The 27,634-nt window shown below is 38.7% G+C and overlaps 1 protein-coding gene across 1 annotated transcript in view; it reads left to right on the forward strand.

The window, feature by feature from the left end:
- Positions 1-20,797: 20,797 nt before the first annotated feature.
- Positions 20,798-27,634, forward strand: part of LOC127420947 (partitioning defective 6 homolog gamma-like) — a 60,220-nt gene continuing 53,383 nt past the window's right edge. Inside the window, exon 1 of the mRNA XM_051663600.1 lies at positions 20,798-21,092. Coding sequence (XP_051519560.1) covers positions 21,018-21,092 — 75 coding nt within the window. The 5' untranslated portion in view covers positions 20,798-21,017. The remainder of the gene's footprint in view (positions 21,093-27,634) is intronic.

A 27,634-nucleotide genomic window follows, 5' to 3' on the forward strand; every position in this document is an offset into this window, starting at 1 on the left:
TGTGGCAGCAGTGGAGTCATTCAGGTTCCTTGGCACTACCATCTCACAGGACCTGAAGTGGGAGACCCACATTGACTCCATTGCGTAAAAGGCCCAGCAGAGGTTGTACTTCCTTCGCCAGTTGAGGAAGTTCAACCTGCCACAGGCGCTGCTGATACAGTTCTACTCAGCAGTCATCGAGTCTGTCCTCTGCACTTCTATAACTGTCTGGTTTGGTTCAGCTACGAAATCGGATATCAGAAGACTACAAAGCACAGTTCGGACTGCTGAGAGGATTATTGGTTGCCCCCTGCCCTCCCTTCAAGAACTATACACTTCCAGAGTAAGGAAAAAGGCTGGAAAAATCACTCTGGACCCGACTCACCCTGCCCACTACCTTTTTGAACTGTTGCCTTCTGGCCAATGCTTCAGAGCTCTGAGCACTAGAACCATCAGGCACAGGAACAGTTTTTCCCCCAGGCTATCCATCTCATGAACAGTTAAAACTGCCTCTTTGAGCAATAATTCATATGCAATACACAGCCTTGTTTTTTTTATATTATCCAACACATCCTACCTCTTCTGCCATTACATTCCCTTGCACTGTATATAACCGATTTGTATTTAGATTTGCACTATGTATGTGTGTGTGTGTGTGTGTGTGTGTGTGTGTGAGTATGTATGTATGTATATATATACATATATATGTATATGTGCATATATGTATATATATATATATATATATATATATATATATGTATGTATGTATGTGTGTATGTATGTGTGTGTATACAGTTGTGCTCAAAAGTTTGCATACCCTGGCAGAAATTTTGGCATTGATTTTGAAATTATGAATGATCATGCTGAAAACTGTCTTTTTTATTTAAGGATAGTGATCATATGAAGCCATTTATTATCACATAGTTGTTTGGCTCCTTTTTAAATCATAATGATAACAGAAATCATCCAATTGGCCCTGATCAAAAGTTTACATACCCTTGAATGTTTGGCCTTGTTACAGACACAAGGTGACACACACAGGTTTAAATGGCAATTAAAGGCTAATTTCCCACACCTGTGGCTTTTTAAATTGCAATTAGTGTCTGAGTATAAATAGTCAATGAGTTTGTTAGCTCTCATGTGGATGCACTGAGCAGGCTAGATACTAAGCCATGGGGAGCAGAAAAGAACTGTCAAAAGACCTGCGTAACAAGGTAATGGAACTTTATAAAGATGGAAAAGGATATAAAAAGATATCCAAAGCCTTGAAAATGCCAGTCAGTACTGTTCACTCACTTATTAAGAAGTGGAAAATTCAGGGATCTCTTGATACCAAGCCAAGGTCAGGTAGACCAAGAAAGATTTCAGCCACAACTGCCAGAAGAATTGTTTGGGATACAAAGAAAAACCCACAGGTAACCTCAGGAGAAATACAAGCTGCTCTGGAAAAAGACGGTGTGGTTGTTTCAAGGAGCACAATATGACGATACTTGAACAAAAATGAGCTGCATGGTCGAGTTGCCAGAAAGAAGGCTTTACTGCGCCAATGCCACAAAAAAGCCCAGTTACAATATGCCTGACAACACCTTGACACGCCTCACAGCTTCTGGCACACTGTAATTTGGAGTGACAAGACCAAAATAGAGCTTTTTGGTCACAACCATAAGCGCTATGTTTTGAGAGGAGTCAACAAGGCCTATAGTGAAAAGAATACCATCCCCACTGTGAAGCATGGTGGTGGCTCACTGTGTGAGCTCTAAAGGCACGGGGAATCTTGTGAAAATGATGGCAAGATGAATGCAGCATGTTATCACAAAATACTGGCAGACAATATGCATTCTTCTGTACGAAAGCTGCACATGGGACACTCTTGGACGTTCCAGCATGACAATGACCCTAGGCACAAGGCCATGCTGACCCTCCAGTGGTTACAGCAGAAAAAGGTGAAGGTTCTGGAGTGGCCATCACAGTCTCCTGACCTTAATATCATCGAGCCACTCTGGGGAGATCTCAAACTTGCGGTTCGTGCAAGATGACCAAAGACTTTGCATGACTTGGAGGCATTATGCCAAGACAAATGGGCAGCTATACCACCTGCAAGAATTTGGGGCCTCGTAGACAACTATTACAAAAGACTGCACGCTGTCATTGATGCTAAAGGGGGCAATACACGGTATTAAGAACCAAGAGTATGCAGACTTTTGAACAGGGGTCATTTCATTTTTTCTTTGTTGCCATGTTTTGTTTTATGATTGTGCCATTCTGTTATAACCTACAGTTGAATATGAATCCCATAAGAAATAAAAGAAATGTGTTTTCCCTGCTCACTCATGTTTTCTTTAAAAATGGTACAAATATTACCAATTCTCCAAGGGTATTCAAAATTTTGAGCACAACTGTATGTATGTATATATATGTATGTGTGTGTGTATATATATATATATATATATATATACAGGTGCATCTCAATAAATTAGAATGTCGTGGAAAAGTTCATTTATTTCAGTAATTCAACTCAATTTGTGAAACTCGTGTATTAAATAAATTCAATGCACACAGACTGAACTAGTTTAAGTCTTTGGTTCTTTTAATTGTGATGATTTTGGCTCACATTTAACAAAAACCCACCAATTCACTCTCTCAAAAAATTAGAATACATCATAAGACCAATAAAAAAAACATTTTTAGTGAATTGTTGGCTTTCTGGAAAGTATGTTAATTTACTGTATATGTACTCAATACTTGGTAGGGGCTCCTTTTGCTTTAATTACTGCCTCAATTCGGCGTGGCATGGAGGTGATCAGTTTGTGGCACTGCTGAGGTGGTATGGAAGCCCAGGTTTCTTAGACAGTGGCCTTCAGCTTATCTGCATTTTTTGGTCTCTTGTTTCTCATTGTCCTCTTGACAATACCCCATAGATTCTCTATGGGGTTCAGGTCTGGTGAGTTTGCTGGCCAGTCAAGCACACCAACACCATTGGTCATTTAACCAACTTTTGGTGCTTTTGGCAGTGTGGGCAGGTGCCAAATCCTGCTGGAAAATGAAATCAGCATCTTTAAAAAGCTGGTCAGCAGAAGGAAGCATGAAGTGCTCCAAACTTTCTTGATAAACGAGTGCAGTGACTTTGGTTTTCAAAGAACACAATGGACCAACACCAGCAGATGACATTGCACCCCAAATCATCACAGATTGTGGAAACTTAACACTGGACTTCAAGCAACTTGGGCTATGAGCTTCTCCACCCTTCCTCCAGACTCTAGGACCTTGGTTTCCAAATGAAATACAAAACTTGCTCTCATCTGAAAAGAGGACTTTGGAACACTGGGCAACAGTCCAGTTCTTCTTCTCCTTAGCCCAGGTAAGACACCTCTGACGTTGTCTGTGGTTCAGGAGTGGCTTAACAAGAGGAATACGACAACTGTAGCCAAATTCCTTGACACGTCTATGTGTGGTGGCTCTTGATGCCTTGACCCCAGCCTCAGTCCATTCCTTGTGAAGTTCACCCAAATTCTTGAATCGATTTTGCTTGACAATCATAAGGCTGCGGTTCTCTCGGTTGGTTGTGCATCTTTTTCTTCCACACTTTTTCCTTCCACTCAACTTTCTGTTAACATGCTTGGATACAGCACTCTGTGAACAGCCAGCTTCTTTGGCAATGAATGTTTGTGGCTTACCCTCCTTGTGAAGGGTGTCAATGATTGTCTTCTGGACAACTGTCAGATCAGCAGTCTTCCCCATGATTGTGTAGCCTAGTGTACCAAACTGAGAGACCATTTTGAAGGTTCAGGAAACCTTTGCAGGTGTTTTGAGTAGATTAGCTGACTGGCATGTCACCATATTCTAATTTTTTGAGATAGTGAATTGGTGGGTTTTTGTTAAATGTGAGCCAAAATCATCACAATTAAAAGAACCAAAGACTTAAACTACTTCAGTCTGTGTGCATTGAATTTATTTAATACATGAGTTTCACAATTTGAGTTGAATTACTGAAATAAATGAACTTTTCCACGACATTCTAATTTATTGAGATGCACCTGTATATATATATATATATACATATATATATATATATATATATATATATATATATATATATATATATATATATATATATTGTCTATTGTGTATTCTATATATCTCTTCAATATTTATCTATATTTTATTCAATTTTAATTATTTTTTAAAAGTCTTGTTGCTGTTTTTGTACTGTTGTTTACTGGAGACCAACAATACTGCGAGAGCAACAATGCAACAATTTACTTCAAGTGTCCTCCAAAGAAGGGGGGAAGTGGTGGGAAATGTCACCAAAAAAACACAGTGTTAAAGTTTTGTTTGTATATTGCCAAAGTAAAAATGTGACGATGGCCTTCAAGTACGTAAAAAAAAGTCCATGTCCTCCAAAGAAGGGGGGAAGAGGCAGGAAATGTATAAAAAAACAAAAAAACAACAAAAAAAAACAATATTCAACAATCCTATATGTGAGACGGATAAACAACATGATAAAGTTTTGCTTGCACATTGCGAGAGCAACAACTCGACAGTTGAGGCGATTATCCTGCACTTGAAAATGCCCGCTCAGTGGGAAAATAACTTAAGCATCTCCAGCGACCACAGACAACCCCACCATCTCTACTCAACCCCACTAAGTCAGTCCCTTCCCCAGTGGCCGACGATGAGCCTGTTCTTATTCTGGCCACTTTGACCACACACTCGTCTGGGTCTCCCACTTCCTCGTCCTCGCCCTGGTCTCCCAGTTCACCCTGGTCTCATAGTCCTCTTCCAGCTCTGCCCTGGTCTCCCGGTCTTCCCTGGATCCTGGGTCCTCTGCCAGCTCCGCCTTGGTCCCCTGGCCATCCACCACATCCCCCTTGGTATCCTGGTCATCTGCTGGATCGGCATTGGTCTCGTGGTTGTCTGCCATCTCCGCTTTGGTCTCCTAGTCATCTGCCGGCATTACCCTGCTGTCCTGCTTCACTGGTGCCATCCCCCTGGTTTCCCCCGCCCTTCCCCCCTTGGTCGGCACCACCTGCCAATCTTTGGATCATTTCCTATCTTCCTGTCCCTCCCTGGTCTGTCCTGCCTGCGCCCCTTGGTCTGTCCTGCCTGCTCCCCCCAGTCTGTCCCGCAAGCGCATCCTTGGAGGATCTTGCCTAGTTTGAATGCCAGGAGGTGTCCGTCGAGGGGTTGGGGGCGGGGGGGGTTACTGTCGTGATCTTGCCTGGACTGCCCTTCCTTTTCTGTCTGTGTTTGTCAGTAGTGTGTTTGGGCACATGGCTTTGTCTTTGTTTTTCTCTGCCATGTGCTTTCTCTCCATCTGATTGTTTCTCCTTACCACACCCACTCAGGGGCAGGAAATATAAATAAAAAACAACAATATTCAACAAACCTATAGGTGAGACAGATAAACAACGTTATACAGTTTTGCTTGCACATTACGAGACCAACAACACTTCAAGTAAGTCAATAAAGTCAATATCCTCCAAAGAGGGGGAGAAGTGGTGGGAAATGTCACCAAAAAAATAAAAAATAAAATAAAATAACCAATAAGCCTGTATATGAAATAGGACAACATATTCACAAAGTTTTGCTTGCATATAGCAAGAGCAACAATGTGCCAATTGCCATTAAGTAAGTTAGTAAAGTCAATGTCCTCCAAAGAGTGGGGGTAATGGCAGGAAATGTCACCAAAAAACAACAACAATATTCAATAATCCTATATGTGAGATAGGTCAACAATTTGGCAAAGTTTTGCTTGCATATATCGAGAGCAACAATGCGACAGTTGAGTTAAAGTCAATAAAGTCAAAGTCCTCCAAAGGAGGGGGTAAGTGGCAGGAAATGTAAAAAAAAACAACAGCAATATTCAATAATCCTATATGTGAGACATAGCTAGTATGTGCCTGATAACAATGATGATGATTCAATTGCGCTTGCTCTCTGGTCCAGTTCTTAATGGCAAAACTGGTGTGAACAAGTAATCAATAAAGGAAGATGAATGATTTAAAGCTGCTATAGCAAGCAGCCCCCTCTGTTGATCGAAATAAACAGTCCACATAGTCTTCAATAGGGGCTTTCTTGGGCTTTCTTGCCATGTATTTTCACTTTGCAGACTGTTTTGTACATGCAGTAAAAATGGAGATGTTTCTGGGGACAGCTCCAGTCAGGGACAGACCGTCAAAAACCGGGACTTTCCCCGGAAAACGGGGACATCTGGTCACCCTAATCTTAATGTGCTGCTCTGCTCTGAATGCGGCAGGTTTGTTCATTTTAGGTGCTCAAATAATACAATAATATATTTTTTAATCTTTTTCTACAAATCTTGTAAAAAAATTTCTTTAAAAATCACCTTTTGAAATTGCAAAGGCACCAATTTTGTGGAATGACCCAGACAGCTTCATTGATTTTAATGGGATCTATTTACTTTCGATGCGACACAATGCTCACATCGGGTGTTGACAGGGTGTTAGTGTAAAGTGATAGAAAAGCCCATTTATTACAGTTGACAAATTTCTACTGGTTTAATGTTTCAACTGGTATATCATCCACACACTTCTGAAAATTATTGATGATTGTTGATGCTTTCCTGCGATACTAAAAAAAAAAACACCAGTTGAAGTTTTACAGTAACCAACTTACAGTGGTGTGAAAAAGTGTTTGCCCCCTTCCTGATTTCTTATTTTTTTGCATGTTTGTCACACTTAAATGTTTCAGATCATCAAACAAGTTTAAATATTAGTTAAAGATAACACAAGTAAACACAAAATGCAGTTTTTAAATGAAGGTTGTTATTATTAAGGGAAAACAAAATCCAAACCTACATGGCCCTGTGTGAAAAAGTGTTTGCCCCACCTGTTAAAACATAACTTAACTGTGGTTTATCACACCTGAGTTCAATTTCTCTAGCCACACCCAGGCCTCATTACTGCCACACCTGTTCTCAATCAAGAAATCACTTAAATAGGACCTGCCTGACAAAGTGAAGTAGACCAAAAGATCTTCAAAAGCTAGACATCATGCTGAGATCCAAAGAAATTCAGGAACAAATGAGAAAGAAAGTAATTGAGATCTATCAGTCTGGAAAAGGTTATAAAGCCATTTCTAAAGATTTGGGACTCCAGAGAACCACAGTGAGAGCCATTATCCACAAATGGCGAAAACATGGAACAGTGGTGAACCTTCCCAGGAGTGGCCGGCCGACCAAAATTACCCCAAGAGTGCAGCGACGACTCATCCAACAGGTCACAAAAGACCCCACAACAACATCCAAAGAACTGCAGGCCTCACTTGCCTCAGTTAAGGTCAGTGTTCATGACTCCACCATAAGAAAGAGACTGGGCAAAAATGGCCTGCATGGCAGAGTTCCAAGACGAAAACCAAAGCTGAGCAAAAAGAACATTAAGGCTCGTCTCATTTTTGCCAGAAAACATCTTGATGATCCCCAAGACCTTTGGGAAAATACTCTGTGGACTGACGAGACAAAAGTTGAACTTTTTGGAAGGTGTGTGTCCCATTACATCTGGCGTTAAAGTAACACCGCATTTCAGAAAAAGAACATCATACCAACAGTAAAATATGGTGGTGGTAGTGTGATGGTCTGGGGCTGCTTCAGGACTTGGAAGACTTGCTGTGATAAATGGAACCATGAATTCTGCTGTCTACCAAAAAATCCTGAAGGAGAATGTCCGGCCATCTGTTCGTGACCTCAAGCTGAAGCGAACTTGGGTTCTGCAGCAGGACAATGATCCAAAACACACCAGCAAGTCCACCTCTGAATGGCTGAAGAAAAACAAAATGAAGACTTTGGAGTGGCCTAGTCAAAGTCCTGACCTGAATCCTATTGAGATGCTGTGGCATGACCTTAAAAAGGCAGTTCATGCTCGAAAACCCTCCAATGTGGCTGAATTACAACAATTCTGCAAAGATGAGTGGGCCAAAATTCCTCCACAGCGCTGTAAAAGACTCATTGCAAGTTATCGCAAACGCTTGATTGCAGTTGTTGCTGCTAAGGGTGGCCCAACCAGTTATTAGGTTTAGGGGGCAATCACTTTTTCACACAGGGCCATGTAGGTTTGGATTTTGTTTTCCCTTAATAATAACAACCTTCATTTAAAAACTGCATTTTGTGTTTACTTGTGTTATCTTTGACTAATATTTAAACTTGTTTGATGATCTGAAACATTTAAGTGTGACAAACATGCAAAAAAATAAGAAATCAGGAAGGGGGCAAACACTTTTTCACACCACTGTAAATATGATATGTTTTGTAGAAACATTCAAGAAAAAGGAAAACACAGCAGAGCCTATTATTACCTCATCATTACATATAACCAGTCTTAACTTGTTGCTGCTGCTTTAAAAGGACTTCCATGCTTAGTGTGGTGCTTGTTTGCATCATTCACCTTGAGATGTTTGTTGCCTCTCATCTGCCGTATTGACCCGGACTAGCTCGTGGCACAGCACACATTTCCTTTGAGAACTTTGATGCTCTGTCTGAACAGTAAGATGCACTCACAAACATCGCCGACCCGGCCTTCACGAAGGCATCTGGAGACTGAAGAGGTTGCTGAGATGATAATGAAAGTGGGCCGCACTGAGCAGAAGATAATCTAGATGAGTGAGACGAAGCTCCTCTGAGAAAAAGAGAGTGGGGGTGAGAATGAGAGAGGGAGATAAGTTAAAATGAGGTAGAGAGAGTGAAAGAGTAAAAGAGAGGAACAAAATCTCGCCAGTCTGTTTGTAATTTATAGGAGTGCAATGAGAGAGCCAGATAACCCTGATTCCTGAGCATGTAACAGGCCCCCAGAGTGCAAAACAAGAGGAAATGGTCCTCTTCAGCGAATTAGACTATACTGAGTTAAGAAAGGAGGACATTTGCAGAAAGACTCCTTTACTTTTTAGAGTCATGTTGTATAGCTTTGAATGGACTAAAAAATAAAGGCTGTGTGTTTTGGTTTTGATTTTACTTTTGGTTGATTACACGGTTTCATGTTGTTTTGGTAGAAATGTAAATCATGTAAATCATTGAGGTTTTATGGTTCATCTCACTATTCGACTCATAATCTCACATAGACAGACCTGCACATTACAGCTTATTCTGGCCAAGAACTTCCTACTTAGACAGGAAGACTGCATGGAAGTAAAGCGATCAATCAGGTTTTTTTTTTTGGTTTGTTTTACATGCCAATTAGAGGCGGGTTTTTCTGAAATAGACTATATCAGTAATAGATCAGAATGGAGAAAAACTGTTTAGGCTGAAACATACTTTAAGCAAGTCTGAGAACGCAGATGCTTCTATCAAGGCAAGCTCGGTTCCATGCAGGGTTTGAAATTAACTTTTTGGCTCACTGGCCACTGTTGCTAGTAGTTTTCCAAGGTCACTAGCCACTCAGCATTTTCACTAGCCAAAATCGCCCAACTCGCAAAAAGTGATAAAGGTAACTGAAAACTGTAACTGCATGCATTTGTTTGGTCATTTCATTTAAACAAGAATTATATGAGTTCAGCAGGACACAGGCCTAATGGTTTAAGTAACCTATAAAATATCCAAAGGCAAACACTAGTTAGAACAGAAGTAGGATAGAACAGGAGAAAAAATTGTTAATAACTTTTCCATAATTCATGGAAGTTACAACCCCTTCAAATTGTAAATGCCTATGAAAGTTTACCATTGCTCTACCATTGTTTAACAGAGGCATTTCTAATGACAAGGCCATTAGGTAAGACCAAGTGTGGCTTCCCATTACTATGGTTAGGTTTAAAGAGCAATATGTAACATTGATATCAAGCGTTTAAAATGGGTACTGCAGTCCAAATTCAAAATATTGGAGAGAGTTGTCTCTCCCGCCCCCTCCTCCCCAGACTCAAAGCTCACGTGGTTTGCCAGGTTGAGGACACACAACAGGAACGAGTAAACTGACAATGGCAAACGACGAGCCTTACACTGTAAGTTGATCAGCTAATGTATACGTTTGCAATGTTTTTATTGTTTGCCAATTATAAACCATCTCATGTGGATTTTTTATAACTAAGTCAGTGTTGGCTAGATGTATTGCTGGCTTCCATGGCTGCAGCGCACTGTGTTTGGCCGCTAACTTGTTTCAAATCTGGTAACCCGGGGTGTTGAAATACTATTGGGAAATGGGCAGGCCAAAACTCAAACAGAAATTCCGGCCCGGAATGGACATCTCAAAGTAGAATATACTGGCTGTAGCATTGTTTTCGGAGAAGCTAGTTTTTTAACAGCATGTTTCCTAAATTTCTGATAACATATTATGATAATTTTATGCTTTAGTACAGTAAATATTTTACATATTGCACCTTTACTGTTGATTATCTTTTCTAAAAAATAAACTGTAGTGTTTGTTTTGAAAAAGCTAATAGCCTAAACACATTTAGAAACCTTTAACTACAACTTTCACAGTTTTACTTTAATTTCACAGTAAAATTAAAGTCTAATAGATTCCCCTTAATAGATTTAATATTAGTCTATGCAAGTTACCAGTTAGCGTTACTGCATATACAGTATATATATATATATATATATTAGGTAAGGATGATTGTGTATTTTGATGATGTATTTGTCTCCTCTTTACCTCATCAGTGCTGTTTATAATGTATGTGCTGTCTAGCAGTGTGAGAGGTTTGACTTCCTCCATATAATGCTTTATACTAGAATGTTCTCTGTAGAATTCAAATAGGCCACACAAGTTTTGTGTTTTCCACTGGCCGTCGCAATATCGAGTGAAGCCCAACTGAATCACACGAGTTTTGCTCTGCGCTGTTCTAGAGTTCATGATCTTATCTCTTGAGCACGCTGGTGTGCGCTGCGGCAGTTCACGTTCACCTCACACAAATGTGCGTGTAAGTTATGAGAGGCATATTTAGTGCTTATAAAGCACTCAATGCGAGATTAATACAATTACATTTCCTTTGGCAGCAGCTCTGAGTCACCCGACATTCCCAGAGTTTTCAGTGCAAGAAAAACCCTGAAAAACGTCACCCATTGGCTAGTAAGTGTAAAAGAGTTACCTGCCATGGCCGATTTTTACCCACATTTGGTGGGTTGGCGGGAGTTAATTTCAAACCCTGATTGCATGCATAGTTGCATTCCAAAAGGTGTCAGACAGAAATTCATAACACAAGTACATTAGTATATCCGCTATAGTCCACTTCTACGGCGAGTTTTCTCTTTCAAGTCAACTACTGTCATGGCAGAGCAACAGCTTAAAAGAATATTGCTGAACAAGTAAGGTAAAGTCAATATATTTATAGCAACTTACCTAAATAATAACACATTCATTTTAAAGGCACAGAATTTTGCAGGTAATTCTATTGCCTCTTTGAGTACAGAGGTTTGTTACCGCCACACTAATGCAAGAACGTACATTATTTATGTTCAGTTAGGACAACTCTGAGTAGTTTATTAAAGATTTTATTCATGTAAATGATGTTGGAGTATGTCTGGGTTTGGCAGACTAGATCTGCTTTACACACGCTGCTGCTGCTGCTTGACATAAGTCAATAATATGTGCTTTTATAGGATATTTTATAGGCGGCATGGTGGCTCAGTGGGTAGCACTGTCCTAGCTCAACTGGGCCTTTCTCTGTGGAGACAGCTGGGATAGGCTCCAGCACTACCCGTGACCCTACAAAAGGACAAGCGGCTTTAGAAGATGGATGGATGGATGTTAGAAAAGAGAGATTCTACTGCTTCTGCTGCTGCTGCTTGACATAAGTCCATATGCTGCTGCTGTTGGAATTTTACTGCATCTGAGATGAGAGATATGCAGCTGAACAAAATAACTGTGTTTTGACAGAAGGGTATATTTGCCTGATTGGTTTACGTAGAGGTGTGTCAGGAACTGAACCTATGTAGAGTTTCCTACTTAATAGGACATTTAAGCCAAAAGACGCATTGCCCAAGCCCTCGCATCTGCGTACGTGTATTTGTGTAAAGTATGTTTCTGGCCTTAATTCAAATAATGAACCAGAAGTCTTTGCCGATGGTTGTACAGAAAACATTGAAAATTATTTTTTGCAGAAATTGTGTATACACTCACACTGGACAAAAAATAAGAACAGAATATTTCACAGACGTAACCATGAAAATAAAGCGGAATATATAGTTCTGCTTATTGATATTTAGTTTACTTGCTTCAATATGTCTTAAAAAAAAGAAAAAAAATCACTAACCTGGCTAGGTTTGTCAAATCCAGTGTTCAGTTCTTCCTCAAAAATGCTAATTCTATCTCAGTACCTTGTAAACTTTTTCAAGGCAGGCTTAAAATAAAAACACACACACACAAAAAAAAAAAAAAAACGTGCCCTAACTCCTTAAAGTTGTACAAAGTCAAGCACTTTTGACCTTACCAGATTGAGAAAATGCATAAAGGAATAGTTTAACCAAACATTCTCTCATTATTCACTTACCCTGATGCCATCCCAGATGTGTATGACTGTCTTTCTTTAACAGAACACAAATGAAGATTTTTAGAAGAAGATAGAGCTCTGTCAGGTCCTGCAAGTAAACGGGTGCCATCACTTTGACGGTCCAAAAGTCACATTTAGGCAGCATAAAAGTAATCCATGCACCTCCATTCGATCAATGAATGTCTTCTGAAGCAAATCGATATGTTTGTGTCAAAAATAAATTGATAATTAAAACGTTATTAACTTTTAAAAAGTTCTTCCTGCCAGCAGTTGACGCATCACGTAGCTGTCTCGTGACATAAGCACGTTGGCGAGTTTGTGTGAGAATTCAGAAGCAGCGCTTATTTACAACAGAAAAACAAATATCACATGAGATTTCAGCCATTTCAAACAGAATCAGAGCACTGGACAGAAGAAAGACAGTCATACACATCAGGGATGGCATCAGGGTAAGTGAAAAATGAGAGAATTTTCATTTTTGGGTGAACTATTCCTTTAAGACTCGCTCAAGGTATCGATGCCTTGACGCTGGAGGCCTAGCAGATAGTGCATATGATCCATATACATTGGTTTTGATGCTGTGGTGCTCGTGCGGGAGATACAGGTTGGAATTCAGCCTGCATTGTACTGTGATCCCATTCCGCCCCTAGCTCTCTGTTCAATAATTTCCTGTCTCTGTCTTACTGTCTGTATCATATCTCTGAATGTAGCAAAAAGCATAAAAACAATAAATAACTTAAAAGTGTAAGAAAGAAGTTGTGGGCAAGGAGGCAGGGAGGCTGAGAATAATGAAAAAATAAGATCTATTCCAAAACCTACTGAGCTGACTTGCTGTCTGCTGCCTTCATACATAAATAGGCAGTGTGCCTTCAAGGGCAGCATGCTAACCTAAATTTAATGTCATAAGTGACTGAATTGTAACACTTACAATTCATTCAAATAGATCTGTTTAGTTTGTACTAGTGCTAAAATCTGGAAGAGAATTAGTAAACCATGGGTTTCCTCAGGAATTTTATTTATTTTTTTTTTTTTCAGAAAAGCAGTTCTCGATTTATGAGTTAAGTAAGGTCTGAGGTTAACATATTTTTCACATTTTGTTCTACAGCATTACGCAGTCATACCTCAAATGTGAATTTTGAAATTGCTGTGTGCAATAAATACGTACTTTTTAACAAGTTGCGACATAAGGACTACAAAAGTTGTCTGCACTGATTCGACAAGCATGTAGAACTCACATCCTTTTGGTAATTATTACATCCTTATAACAACTTGTTAGCAATGATTTCCAAATTAATGTTTGACTAAGTGTAATTTACATTGTAGAACAAAACAGGAAAGTTACTTTAAACAAAAAAACAAATAAAACAAAAAAAAAAAACATTTTAAATTCCAGAGGGAACCCATGGTAAACTAGCAGTTAGCCTACAAACTGACGCTGTGACTGAAAAGATATTAGCATGTTGCTAAGCTAGAGGATGTTGCAATATTCTAATAAGCATAACAAGATAGGTAAAGGGCCCTATTTTAAGAGTGCTAATGCTTAGTGTAGCACTATGCTTTAAATCATACGCGCAAAGTCAATGGGCATGGCAGCGAAGTTTTGGTATTTTCTTGCAAGCATGTGCTAAGTCTAGACACAAGTGGGTTTGGCGAAATTCAGGATTTTTTATGTAGGCTCCATTAAAAATAATAAAGAATGCAAGTATTATTAATCATATTAATCAAGTGACACACAAATTATGGGTAGTATTAACAGTGTTTGTATCGGCCTTCCAGGTTAGGCTATTTAAAATAGTGCATGCAAATTAAAAATTAAATTCATTTGTTGAAGCACGGAAAACTTAAACCAAAAATATTTCTAAATTCATATTACACAACGAAATGAAAATATATTGTATATCGTATGTAACAATCTCCCCAAATCCAAACATTGTACCCTCTCCAGCTTCTTTCACTGGCCCCTTTTGCAGTGATTTAAAAATCACTGTACCCACGGCCACTTGCGCTATGCGCTGGCACTTTGATGTTTGTCTTGAAGAGAAAAAAGGTCCTTACACACATTTGTGTGAGATTTGACAGTTCGGTTTGAAATCACGAACATTCCATGACAGAGTCTTGGCCCATCTGAACATTCTGTCAATAGAAATCAATGGGTTTTGGGGGTTTTCGCTTTGTGTTACATGAAAACCGCAAGTCTGATCAGTTAGACAAGACATAATCTCGAATCAGAACAGTCTGAAGGTCTGTGCCGAGTTTGGTGGATGTAGATTAAAATCTCTAGGCGGAGTTACAATTTATATTTTTTTGTCTTTGTTTAGGGATTTTGGAAAAAACCTAAATCAAGTCTGTAGAATAACAGTATATTAGCTTTGTTAAGCCAACATAAAAATACATATTACATACAAACATTGGGTAAATTGGGTTTAACTTTTCAGAATAATCTAAACATAATTAACTAAACAATTATATTTATAATTAACAATTCTCTCGACTTGGATGCCATCTTGGAATAATTTAATGAATACATGATTGCAGATGCTCCCTTAGAATTTGGCCAAAATGGGGATGTTAGGCAACAGACTCGCTGCCTTGCTTTTAATACAGCACTTTGTACCTTTGATCCCTCAACATTCTGTCTAGGTAGGCAGCACACTAGGCATTGGATATATGGAGAAAGACATGAAAGAGTACAGATAAGAATGTGAAAGAGAGAGGGAGACAGAGAGAGAGAGAGAGAGAGAGAGAGAGAGAGAGAGAGAGAGAGAGAGAGAGAGGAATGAAGGCAGATTTGCAGTTTTGTGAGAATGTAGTGTTGTTAATGTTTAATGCTCACTGCATAAGCACTCAAGCCCACTGCTGTGGCTTCCACACATCCTCCAGCTACAAGCATACTCATTACCATGCCTGAAATTACCCTTTGACCTCTGCTCCAGATGGCTTGTGCTTTCATTTTTTGGCAAAAAGAAGAGAGTTTTTTAACTTTATTCGTACATATCACCCCCTACTGGTTGAGTTGATCAAAGGTGGACATTTATAGTAAAAAAATAAAGGACTTAAATATTGAGTTGTTTCTCACCCACACCTATCATATTGCTTCTGAAGACATAGTTTTAACAACTGGAGCCGTATGGATTACTTTTATGCTGCCTTTATGTGTTTTTTGGAGCTTCAGAATTTTGGTCACCATTCACTTGCCATTTAAAATCTTCATTTGTGTTCTGCTAAAGAAAGACAGTCATACATATCTGGGCTGGCATGAGGGTGAGAAAATTTCCATTTTCATTTTGGGGTGAACTATCCCTTTAATGTAAAATTACAAATTAACTAAGCAATTTGTAGGTTGATTCCCCAAAAAGTGTAACAATGTGCCACTATCAGAACATAAATCTGTATACCAACCTGCAACCTTGGCTATCTGTTTTTGACCAATGGAAGATAGGGGGAATATTTAAGGAATCTATTTGAAAATCTTTATTTTTGCAGTTCTGTTTGATGACACCATCGGCGCAGAAATTACACACTTAACCTTTAATTCCAACTGGGAAAAGGAATGGGGAGTAGGAGGTGTATTTACTTTTGAAAAAGGAAAAGAGCAGTTTATGTTCTCCAGGGACCTTCTGACAATAATTTCTCACTGATGATGATCTCTCTGAATTCCAGCTCATTTTTCTCCTTTGGATATGCATTCATGTGTGGCAGCTCAGGGCAGCTGGTCACCAGTTCCTTTAAAGCGGAGAGTGTAATCTATCAATTCGTAAAGCTGGATGAATAGAGAAACAGTGTGTGAGCACATAAACACATAAAATACACCCTTCCCTTACAGCGACACATCAGCATATTGGAACTGAATACACTGACATGGACGGTTATCAAAATATGAATTATGACATCCTAATTGTTGTCTGCATTCCATAATATGGGCTTTTTCTTTTTTTTTTTCTTCTTTTTTTTTTGCATGTGTGGAGAAACTGAATATCGTAGTGGAATTTAATTGTTATGGAGTAATGTGAATTCTAAACATAGCTCATGGCGCATTGTCCATACCCTGGCATTTGAGGACTATTTTTGTCTGTTTTAATGCCAGAAACACCCAAAGGAAAATTGTATTGCACAGAGGTTGCTCTTACGATCTACTGCAGAGACCCAGCATTCAAGACGACCTTCTAACCGCAGATATCAGTAATAATGAGCTTCCTATCGTAACTCACTGAGTCCAACAAATGCCTGTTAGTGGCTGCATACAGGCATGACTGCAGGACTTGAAGCCCTTTAATTCTCTTTAATTGCCCTTTGAGGCCAATCAAAGCACAGAGGATAAACCTTCAATGCTGCAGATCCCAGATCAGCCTTGCTCTTTTAATCTGGATGTTATGTCATTAGTCACTGACAAGCATAACGGATCCTGGGACAGTTTAAAGTGACTCCATATCAGTAATGGCAATCAGAGCATTCCTCTCTGATCCCTCAGGTTATATCTCAGGTTACACTTAAAAGTACATGTAGGACTCTAGCCTGGCCTGGATTTTTAAAACACACATCTGGGGTTATAAGGGACCCTGAAAAAGAAGAGAATATAGTTCTTTCTTTTCTTAACTTTTCCTCTGTGCATCATCTGGCCCTCAATGCCATGATTTCTCTCATGTCTGAAGTACATGACAATCAGAGGTCGCATTGAAACGCATACAAAAATGTTTACGGCTTCACAGACTTTGATGGTCCCTGGTAATTTTGTGTTTAAATTTAGCGGGCTGAAACGATAGTAGTCTTAGACTTCATACTGACACCCGTCGGTGTGGATGCAGCATCACACAAAAACAAAAGTTTTCAGTTGCCAAGTTTCGTTTGTATGAATACCATATTCACATGTATATTTGTCACCCATGAGGAGTTTATTCCACAGGCAAATGTGTCCAATAATAGGGTTGTAGTGATGAGTGTTCAGCTGGACATGCGATCTCAACATGGTGGACAAGATGGTGCAACCTGCCCCATTTGGCATTAAAAAAAAAAAAAAAGATGTCTTACCTTTTGTGGTAAAACATCTTCCTTTAGGAGTAAAACTTCTTTACAATGGAAACTTAGTGCACTTTTAAAGAGAGCAATGAGACTTGTTTGAGGGGCCCAGTGACACTTGATAAGCCTTGGACTAAAAAAAACAACACCACATTACAGCCTGAACAAAACTATGTTTGGTATATTTGGCACATTGTAAGTGTTTAAGCTGAATAAAAGCAAAGTAACCATTTAGAAAAGTAGGAGAACGTTTGCAAATCACGAGTCTGTGTAGCAATCAAAATCAATGAACTTCAACAACCATTGGACATCGGAGCTTTGTTTTGTTGTGTAATGACGACATCTAGTGGTCAACGTGAGAACAACCACAACTCGAACAATAGCGGTCGACATTCGATCGGTCTCGGAATCAGAAGACACTATGGAATAAAGTCAGTTCCCGTTACAGTGCTAAAATGTCAGCAACACGCTTTCTGAATTGCCCATTTGAGATTATTCTGTCATATAATTAAAGTTGTAAATCAAAATATGTACTAAACGTGTTTATCTTGACATGATACACGTTTTATAAAGATTATGAGAGACTGTCTTGAGCAGCAGTTAACCCCCAGCAAGGATTCTAGGAAGCTGCGAGATCACATTCACATAACATTGTCCTTTTACTGGGAACTGACATGTTTGCCAAAGAAGATACTATATATTAAAAAAAAAAATAAAATAAAAAAAAAAAACATTCCTGGACGCTTTTTCCTCCACCCTTATTCTGGCAGGTCCCGCCTCCTGCGTTCGGATTGGCTACTAAGAGCTACTTACAAGCGGTCTGCGATTGGCCAGTTGAGAAGTCGTTCATATCGCCTAAAAAACAATAGTAAACAGAGGGACATCATATCGTACAAGTTGCAGAAAAATAAACAGCCACTAAGTTGGAAGTTCAGTGCGAATATTAAATGGTTAACATTAGACAAGACAAAATTATCACATGCATTTAAATAAGCCGTTTAAAGATAATGGGGACGATGTAACATCGCAGCTTCCGGTGTATGAAAGTGTGTGTTTATACTCTCTTCTGTCCTATACAACTGATAGACCTATTTACTATACAGTATATTCCATACAGCTCAATATACGATATGTAACATCATTTGTCACTTCTTTTCTATAACTTCTTATCATTAATTAATTCTGCAATTAGTTTTAATAATTTAGAACGTTTAACTATTGAGTGCTTAAACTTAAATTAATTGATCAAGATATGTAGCAAATTATCAAGACGTGTGTTTGTGTAGCAAACTTAATATCAAGACATTAAAAGTCATGTAAATTACATGTTTATTAAAAAGAATATTATTTCAAATTAACAATTAGAACAAAGGGATAGTTCACCCAAAAATGAAAATTCTCTCATTAATTACTCACCCTCATGACATCCCAGATGTGTATGAAGATTTTTAGAAGAATATTTCAGCTCTGTAGGTCTGTACAATGCAAGTGAATGGTGACTAAAACTCAGAAGGTCCAAATAGCACATAAGGGCAGCATAAAAGTAATCCATAAGACTCCAGTGGTTAAATCTATGTCTTCTGAAATGATATGATAGGTGTGGGTGAGAAAAAGATCAATATTTATGTCCTTTTTTGCTCTTTTATTCTTTTACTAAAAATAAAGTGAATGTGTAGATTTACGGTAGAAAAAGGACTAAAATATTTATTAATATTTAATTTTATATTTCTTGGCTTACATAAAAGTGAGAAATACACTGTCAACTGTGAATTAAAAATGTTGTTTTCCAACCTTGCTGTCTTATAATTATAATAATGCATCTGTCTCCATATATTATTTAATCAATTCAAGTTCTGCTTTAAATTGAATACAATTACCTTGAAATATTTTCAGTTCCAAGGGTGGCTATGTGCTTACCATCAATTCACTGTACCTACCAATATTGCAGTCAGCACTTTGACAAAAAAAAAAAAAAAAAAAAAAAAGAAAAGAAAAGAAAAGAAAAGTACATTACTGCTGCCTGGCTTCAAATTTAAGCTTCCTCCCCTATGGAATTGAACAACTGTTTAATTTCACTTTTACAAATACTTTTTTTTTTTTTTTAAAATAAAAAATAAAAATTTCCATACGGTCTTCTTTATATCTAAAACTGAATTTCTTCACATCCCATCTCTACCCAATAATGTATTTCTTTTTCACAGCATTCTCAGAAAAGTCTGAAATAGTTAATTACAAAAAATACATATTCTCTCATGGGAAATGATGGTTACCTTGATATTTTATATTCTTATTTTTGGCATACAATGAAACCATAGATGTGGGAGCCAGGCAAATGTCGCAATACACATTGAAACTAAACAGTCCACACTTTAGCACATTTTTTGGGAGGGAATTTGCGAATCCTACTATGGCCAAGGCAAAGCTCATAAGTATTAATTAGGTCATGCTACCGTTGCTAGGAAACCTTCCTGGAGCGTCCAATCACGTGACAGACATGATCATTAATTTTCATGAGCCAAGTCATATTAACAAGAGGAGCCTTCAAGGTTAGCTATAGCAACGAAATGCATAACAGAGCGGTCTCATAGTCATTCTATGGCGGTACTCTGGCGAAGAAACCAGATGCTGTTTTTTTAACTGGATGTCTATGGTGGAGATGCTTCGGCGTGCTGACTAAACTGCTTTTGTGAGGAAACAGCTCATCACATAATGAACTGACCATCTGGTCCGCTAATTTTTACATCTTCTGCTCTAAACAATCCTTCAGAATGAACTATGTGTGGGGTTTATCAAGATGAAATAGCTGTTTCACAAGTGAAGGCACTGATAATTTTGCGACAGGTAGGTGTCAGTTTTCGGCTCTCCCTATTCATTTTTTTATGGTACCCGCAAACAGTGACTTACTGTCGTAACACGCTAGTTGACCGTTACGCTCTCTCCTATGGTAAAAATAAATAAATAAATAATAAAAAAAGGTGTATAAAAGTAATAAAAGATCTCTGGCCAAGTTTTCCGCAGATTCAATTCAATGGGAAGGACAGCCCACCCGCGAGGGGAAACAATTCCCGGTTACCATAGTTACCCTTTCTTTTCAAGTGTGGGTGCAGAGGAATTTCTAACGGATTTAGCCGTTTTGAGTTAGGAAAACATTACATTTGTTGTAGTGTGTGGTTTCTCCCACGTCAGATTAAGTAAGATTCGTTAATTCGCCAGCTGATAACCGCCCACTTATAACGTCTGCTTTTCAGCCACTTAGTTACGCCCACTGGCCGCACGTCATGTTACGTAATTAATATGCATAAGCTAAGCCTTCAACATAGTGGGATTCGTAAACTTGGCTTTAGGTAAAGCAGGAGCGATGATGTCGTATGTGAAAACTCACCCCACTCCACTCCCCCAAAGTGAGACGCGCTGATTTGTCTTTCACAATTTTTTCTGCACAAGTTTAGCGAAGTGCCCGAGAGACACCGCGACCCTGAGTCGCAGGATTAACTTTTCCCGCTTCTTGAAAGTGAATATCGGACGTTTAATAACTGGACGGGTTTATAAACGGAGCCCCTCATCCTGGACGGGCTGAAAACTTTCAACCGAGCAAAATGAACCGGAGCTTTAATAGTAAATCGCAATCTTTGCGTAGCTTAAACATGAACGCGGTGGAAGTAAAAAGCAAGGTGAGTGCTTTATGAAAGCCATGCAAGAGAAGTATGCTTTCATAGTCGATGTGTGTTATATGTTTAGTTGGGGAAATGATGGATGGCTAACTCTGGTTAGCCCACGTCAAGCCAGTATTATGCCATATGAAATACCCTAGAGTACGCCTAGTTCACTTAGTTATCGTGAAATGTGTTTTTTGCTTCTCCTTTAATCTATGTTCTCCGCATTAGGTTTCATTGGCTTTTTCCTGATCATTTTTAGCTGACTCCAGTAGATTTGGTCATTGCATATAACCGTTTTGGCGCTTGAACTGTCACGTTACTGGATAATTTTTAGGTTTCTTTCCTAAGCATACATAGTTAGACTGAAGATGTCATATAAATGTTTCAGCAATGTTTAGATGCAGCACGTGGCTTTCATATGTAGATGTCTTTTCGTGCCCGTGCGCTGCGTACTAGTTTCTGTGCGTGTTTTTAATATTCACAACAGTTCAGGTAAACATTCATTACAAGCTCTGAAAAAAGTATCCAAACAGCACAACTTAGACATTATTTACACAATTCACAAGAGCAAACATGAGAGCTGATTCATTGGGCTGGGCTCTTTGATTTGTGACAGTTGGATAAATTGATACTTTTGTACTTCCTACATATAGTTCTGTCTGTCTCATTGAATCGTTCTATCCACTCTTGTATAGTTCTGTATATCATAGTAGTTCCCATGAAGAACAGAATAGGTTTCATGCAAATGGTGACGATAGATTTATTATCACTCAAAGCGGGGCAATACCGAGCTTTCAAATAATTGTTCCGTTTGCCTAAGGAAATGCCTGAATGACCAAGCTTCAACTAACCATTCACGAACAGAAATCGCTCCATATCTGTCACCGCTTGTGTTGATGGTGATGTAGACTCTGATAGATGATAATAGCTGCTGCAGCCAAGCTGAGGAAGAAGGTATCTCTGAAGCTGTCAATGTGCTGTCATTAAGATCCATTGGATCTGGTTGATTTACTACACATCTCTGCTTTTCCGTTTAGTTGGGTAAAACTTCTGTGGCATATTTATTATTATTATTATTATTATTATTATTATTATTAAAGAAAGCATTAACCAGTTCACATTTAAACTAAGGATGGAATTTATTTTTATTTATTTTTTGTCGAGTACTCTAACAAATAAAAATAATCATTTAAAAAATGATTAATCGATTACTTGATATTTAGCATTTGAGTTCAACCGTTCAGCCCTGTTTTTATCTTATTTAAAAATGTGCACTTTGCATAATCAACATCTAGATTAAAAAATGACAAAAACATTTGCACTCATACATAGAAACAAACATTCCAAGTCTTCTGAAGCGACACAATCACTTTAACATTTGTTATGCATCCTCAGCGCCAACCACTTGTAAGCGCCAACCATCTTTGCAATAACTTGCAAAGGGAAGATTTAGGTGAGAGAAGCAGTTTCATTGATGGCCGCGTCAGGCAAAGGTACAAAGGAAAATCAAATTGCAATATTCGAGTAGGATTTTTAATAGTCAAATATTTAAAGCGTAACGAGTACTTGATTAATCGATTACTTGTGCGCATCACTAATTTAAAGCCTAAATTCACCAAAGTCACCACTAAAGTCGCCAAAGATACTTTGCTGTCTATTGTGAGATTTTGGACTAGACTTGGGCCAGACAGATTCTATAATGTGGTAATGGATGTGATGGCCCTAACTGCTGGAATGTGGGCAAAGTGCCCGGATCTGGACTCTATTGCCATTGTCTGATTGTTCGCCTCTATTATTCAGCCGTGTTCTAATTCATAACAGGGGCTGAAAAGCCCCGCTTCTCTTGTCAATGAAAGCAGCCACTGTTTTTGGTCTCTAAAGACAAGAGAGCCCCGTTAAGTTTCCCCCTCTCTTGGAAGAGCCTGAAACTTCCATTTGTATGTTGGAGTGGTGCAGATCAACCTGCTTTCCCAATAGAACCTGAAAGAACCAGTAATTGTCCAAAATGGAAAACCTCCCAAGGAATGCGTCAATTGATTTGTGAAATTCAAACCTGCAAGGCAAGAATGCTAGTCTGAATGCTTACGGGTAGGTCTGAAATCAAAGTTGCACTTGTTATCTAAGATCTCCCCACTGTGATTGTTGGTACATTGTGTTTTAACCACATCTGTATCAACAACGCAAAGGATGAATTGCTCATGGGTCATGCACTGACTGACGTCACTGATCTTTCAGTACTGCACATTGTGTTGTTTTATCATGTCAAAATGGATGTCATCACCTAATTCCTATATCCCTCAATCAAGGAAGGGTTGTTCTTAGAGGAACTCTGTTGGTGATAAGAGTGAGTCAGGGGTTTCTGAAATTAACCATGTTGCCATGTTCTTTTTAGAGGAGCTGGTTTTGTCTAACACTTTATATCTAAAGAAAGCCCACTGATGTGTCTAGGGCTTTGTATGTCTTCCAGAAACCCTCCCCCGACTGCTCTTTCACTGCCAGATTCTCCACTGATGTAGCTGGATTTTAATTTGAAATATATTCAGTTGGCAAGAAAAACAATACTGACACTTGATAAGATGACGTTTTGGGTACTGTTTAATGTCAGACAAGTACGTAGTACAAAGAGCTGTTGCTCTGTATTGGCTCTAGCAGCATCTTGTTTTGACTTGCCTAAACCTGTTAAGGTCTGTGGACTTGGGAAAACTTTTCACTGTTCTCACAAGGATTTGGTGTTGGAAATTGGGCCACATTCAGCTCTGTTGAGGCCTGTGTTCTCAGTGACCCGAGGTAATGTCATTGTTTTTTGGGCATCGGTGATCACAGGTTTTGCAATACACACAGGTTGAGTTAGCACGTGGCTTACAGAAACCTTAGGCATAGATTCAGGTACAACTGAAGCTAAGTCGTATAACAATTTATACTTCAATATTTAAAGGAGTCACTGCACATTATGGTTCGACTCAACTCTGCTTGCTTTACTTTTCTGAGCTTGATTTTCCACTGCAGTTTAGTGCCGCCTCAACATGGGTGGGATTATAGGCTGATCGTCATAGTTGCGCCGCCTCTACTGCCGTGACCTCATCTTAAACGCGACACAAACATTACTGACCATAAACAGTAACTCGACCGCTAGCTGTTAGCTACTAGCTCATTGTGCTGCATAAAGCAGTTGTTGCATGGTGATTTTGCCTGGTTGTTTTAGGAGCAAGCTTTCCAGTAGCTGGTCAACTAAATAAAGTGAAGTTTTCAAGCAGAATATAGAGTTAACTTAACAAATGTACCATCCTCCATCGTGGACTCCAACAACACCAAGTCCAGGGCACTCTCCCTCCCATTGCTCGCCGGTCTATTGCCATAGATAGCGTCCATTTGATCGAACCACTTCCACTTTCTTCTGTTTGAACCACTCTTACTGTTGTGGTCCTTGATGGTTCTGTAGTCACTTTTAAGTGTTTTTTTAACTTTCCCTACACTGCTGGTAAGTCCGGTGGTAGCCGTGTGCAGCCAACAGCTGAGTCACTTCCTGAAAGACTTTTTTGTTTCACGTTGTTTTGTTCGTCGCTAACGAGAGGAACGTCTGCACCTCGTTTATTGACCACGGCGTGGTTTTGCGCACAGCCATTTCTTTTTACAATTCGAAAGTCGCGTGAACAAATGATACTGCTATCGCTGTTGTTAACTTTAAAACTAGCGGGTTGATGTTCCGTGTCACAAATCCAGTGACGCTGGTAGTGACGATTCTCTCTGAACAATCAGTGATCTGCAGGGTTTTGACGTCACATTTAGTATCGGCTCGGCTTGCTTGGAACCTCGACCGAGGTGGTACTTAAAGTATCAGGTACCAGGTACTATCCACAGTGGAAACCCCCAAAAGCGAGTAGAGTCGAGTCGACTTGAGCTGTACCGTGCAGTGGAAAAGCCCCATAAGTTTCTGAGCTGAAAAATTCCTCTCAATCCAAAATATGGCCTTCACAACTAAGCTTGAAATGTGTCCTTCTGAACTCACAACTTTCTGACGTCAGATAGAAGAATACATTAATAAATGACCACCCACATTTAAACATCAGTGATGCCTTGATGTTAAGCAATTTGTAAATTTATGTTGATGTTTCCGGATGACCCACTAGAGCAGTAGATAATAAAAATAACCGTCTTAAGACAAATGCTTTTGTGAAGCACCTAATGTGCCTAAGAAGTTTGCACAGTACTGTACCTTTTTGCTAAATTAGTTTAAGTGGCTCGTTGTACATATCGCGACACTTTCCTGGTGAATTAAACACTACAGATGCTAAAACAATGACTTTTATGCCATTATTAAAATGGCAGATTTTAAGTTTATAAATAGGGATTTTCCTGGGTCAAAAATTTTCTTCTTTGGTGGCTAAGTATACGGTCATCCAGATGCTCTAAGTTGGTTCATTACATAACTAAGTAATTAAAAGAAATAGTTCACCCAAAAATGAAAATTTGCTGATAATTTACTCACCCTCAGGCCATCCAAGATATATCTGAGTTTCTTTCTTTCATCAAAACAGAATTTAAGACTTTTAGGATTTCATTTCAGACCTCCTTCTCTAAACAATGCAAGTGAATGTCCTCCATTTTTTGATGGTCCAAAATGCATATTTAGGGTGCATCAAAATAATCCACACGACTCCAGTCGATAAATAAAGTTCTTCTGAACCCAAACGATTGATTATTTTTAGAAACAAAACAATACTTATATATTTTTTAACTACAAACGTTCGCTTCGGTACATCTCTGTGATGTGCGCTCATGAGAGGGATGATATAAGCTTGTTGGTAAGGTCACGCGTCACGTTGAGGAGTCGTCGGGAAGCGCGTCATTGTTTACAAGAGAAATATGTGCCGTTCACAAACCAAAACGGTCCAAACAATTTCAAAACAATATGAAATAAAATTAAAATAAATAATTTCTAAATAATAATAATAAAAAAATAAAAAAACAAGTGTAAACAATGACGTGCTTCCTGACGGAGTCGTGTGGGTTATTTTGATGCACCCTAAATATGCATTTTTGGACCATCAAAAAATGGAGGACATTCACTTGCATTGTTTAGAGGAGGAGGCCTGAAATGAAATCCTAAAAGTCTTAAATTCTGTTTTGATGAAGAAAGAAACTCAGATACATCTTGGATGGCCTGAGGGTGAGTAAATTATCAGCAAATTTTCATTTTTGGGTGAACTATTCCTTGAATACACAACATAACTACTTGATTGCATTCGTTGGATACAAGCTATTTTTCATCTTTTAAGCATTTGGAACCTTCTGAATTCAACACAGAATTTGTTTTTACTTTAAGGTGCTATGTGAAATCAAACTAAACCAAATTTAATTAACAACTTATTCCTATAAGACTAGTTATAACAAACCTCAGACTGAAAAAAGACTCATCAAATGGGCATTAAAATATGTAAACATGTGGGAGGGGAAAGGAGTGGTAAGTGGGAGGATGGGATGGGGTCCAGAGCTACTTCCAAAACACACTCGCAACAGAGATGGCTGAACATCAAATTATGAGTGGAGATGAAAACAAAAGCGTTTTGCAACACTTTGTTGTATATCAGTCATGGGACAAATGTGTGAAGTGAAGACAATTGGACAGATGGCAAATCTGCAAAAAACTTTTGCAAATGAAGTGAGAACGGCATTCAGAGCAGACATTACCATCAAAACCAGCACTGCTTTGAGACTACATTAATTCATATATATTTATTCTTACAAGGAGTGTTTCGGGTTTACTACAAGTTAAACTCTTAGACAGCATTTGTGGCATGTTGATCACAGAAAATAATTGCATCTATCTTTTTGTAAAGAAAGAGAAAAAAACGCATGCATGAGGCACATGAAATAAAAGTAAACGGGAAGGTAAAATTAGCGATTAGTTTTTCACACAAATGTATCGATTCACTTCAGAAGACATTACTTGATCAGCTAGAGTCGTGTGGATTACTTTGATGCTGACAAAGTGTGTTTTATGGACCGTCAAAAATTTAGAGAGAGCTTGTGTAAAAATAACTTTGTTGGATAAACCCTGATAAACACATACGTTTTTACCCTGTTCCTCACACAATGCTATCTTATGACAAAAAAACACATACTATAGCACATGACTTGTAAGGCAATACATTTTAATGTTTGCATTACATAACCAACTACATTTACAATTTGTTCAGACATGACCAAATTGCACTGTAGCTCAAATACAATGCCCAGGACTGGGGTACGAGACCTGAAGAGCATGTGAGTTGACATGCGAGCGTACTGTGTCACAGAAGAACCACAAAATTATCTGGTTGTTTCAGCAATTGTTTTTTATATCAAATTTGCTTTTTATGACACTCTGTTAGGTTTAGGTTTAAGGTTCAGGATAGGGACGTATGTTTTGTTGATTTTAAAAATAGGGCTGTGCCGATACAATCAAATATCGATATATATATATATATATATATATCATGACACTTTAACTCCCGATATAGTATTCATATTTTAGATCCCTATATTGATATTTGTGGACCAACAGTTCAATAATGAAG

This window comes from Myxocyprinus asiaticus, chromosome 30 (assembly GCF_019703515.2).
Source record: "Myxocyprinus asiaticus isolate MX2 ecotype Aquarium Trade chromosome 30, UBuf_Myxa_2, whole genome shotgun sequence".
Lineage (NCBI taxonomy): Eukaryota > Metazoa > Chordata > Actinopteri > Cypriniformes > Catostomidae > Myxocyprinus > Myxocyprinus asiaticus.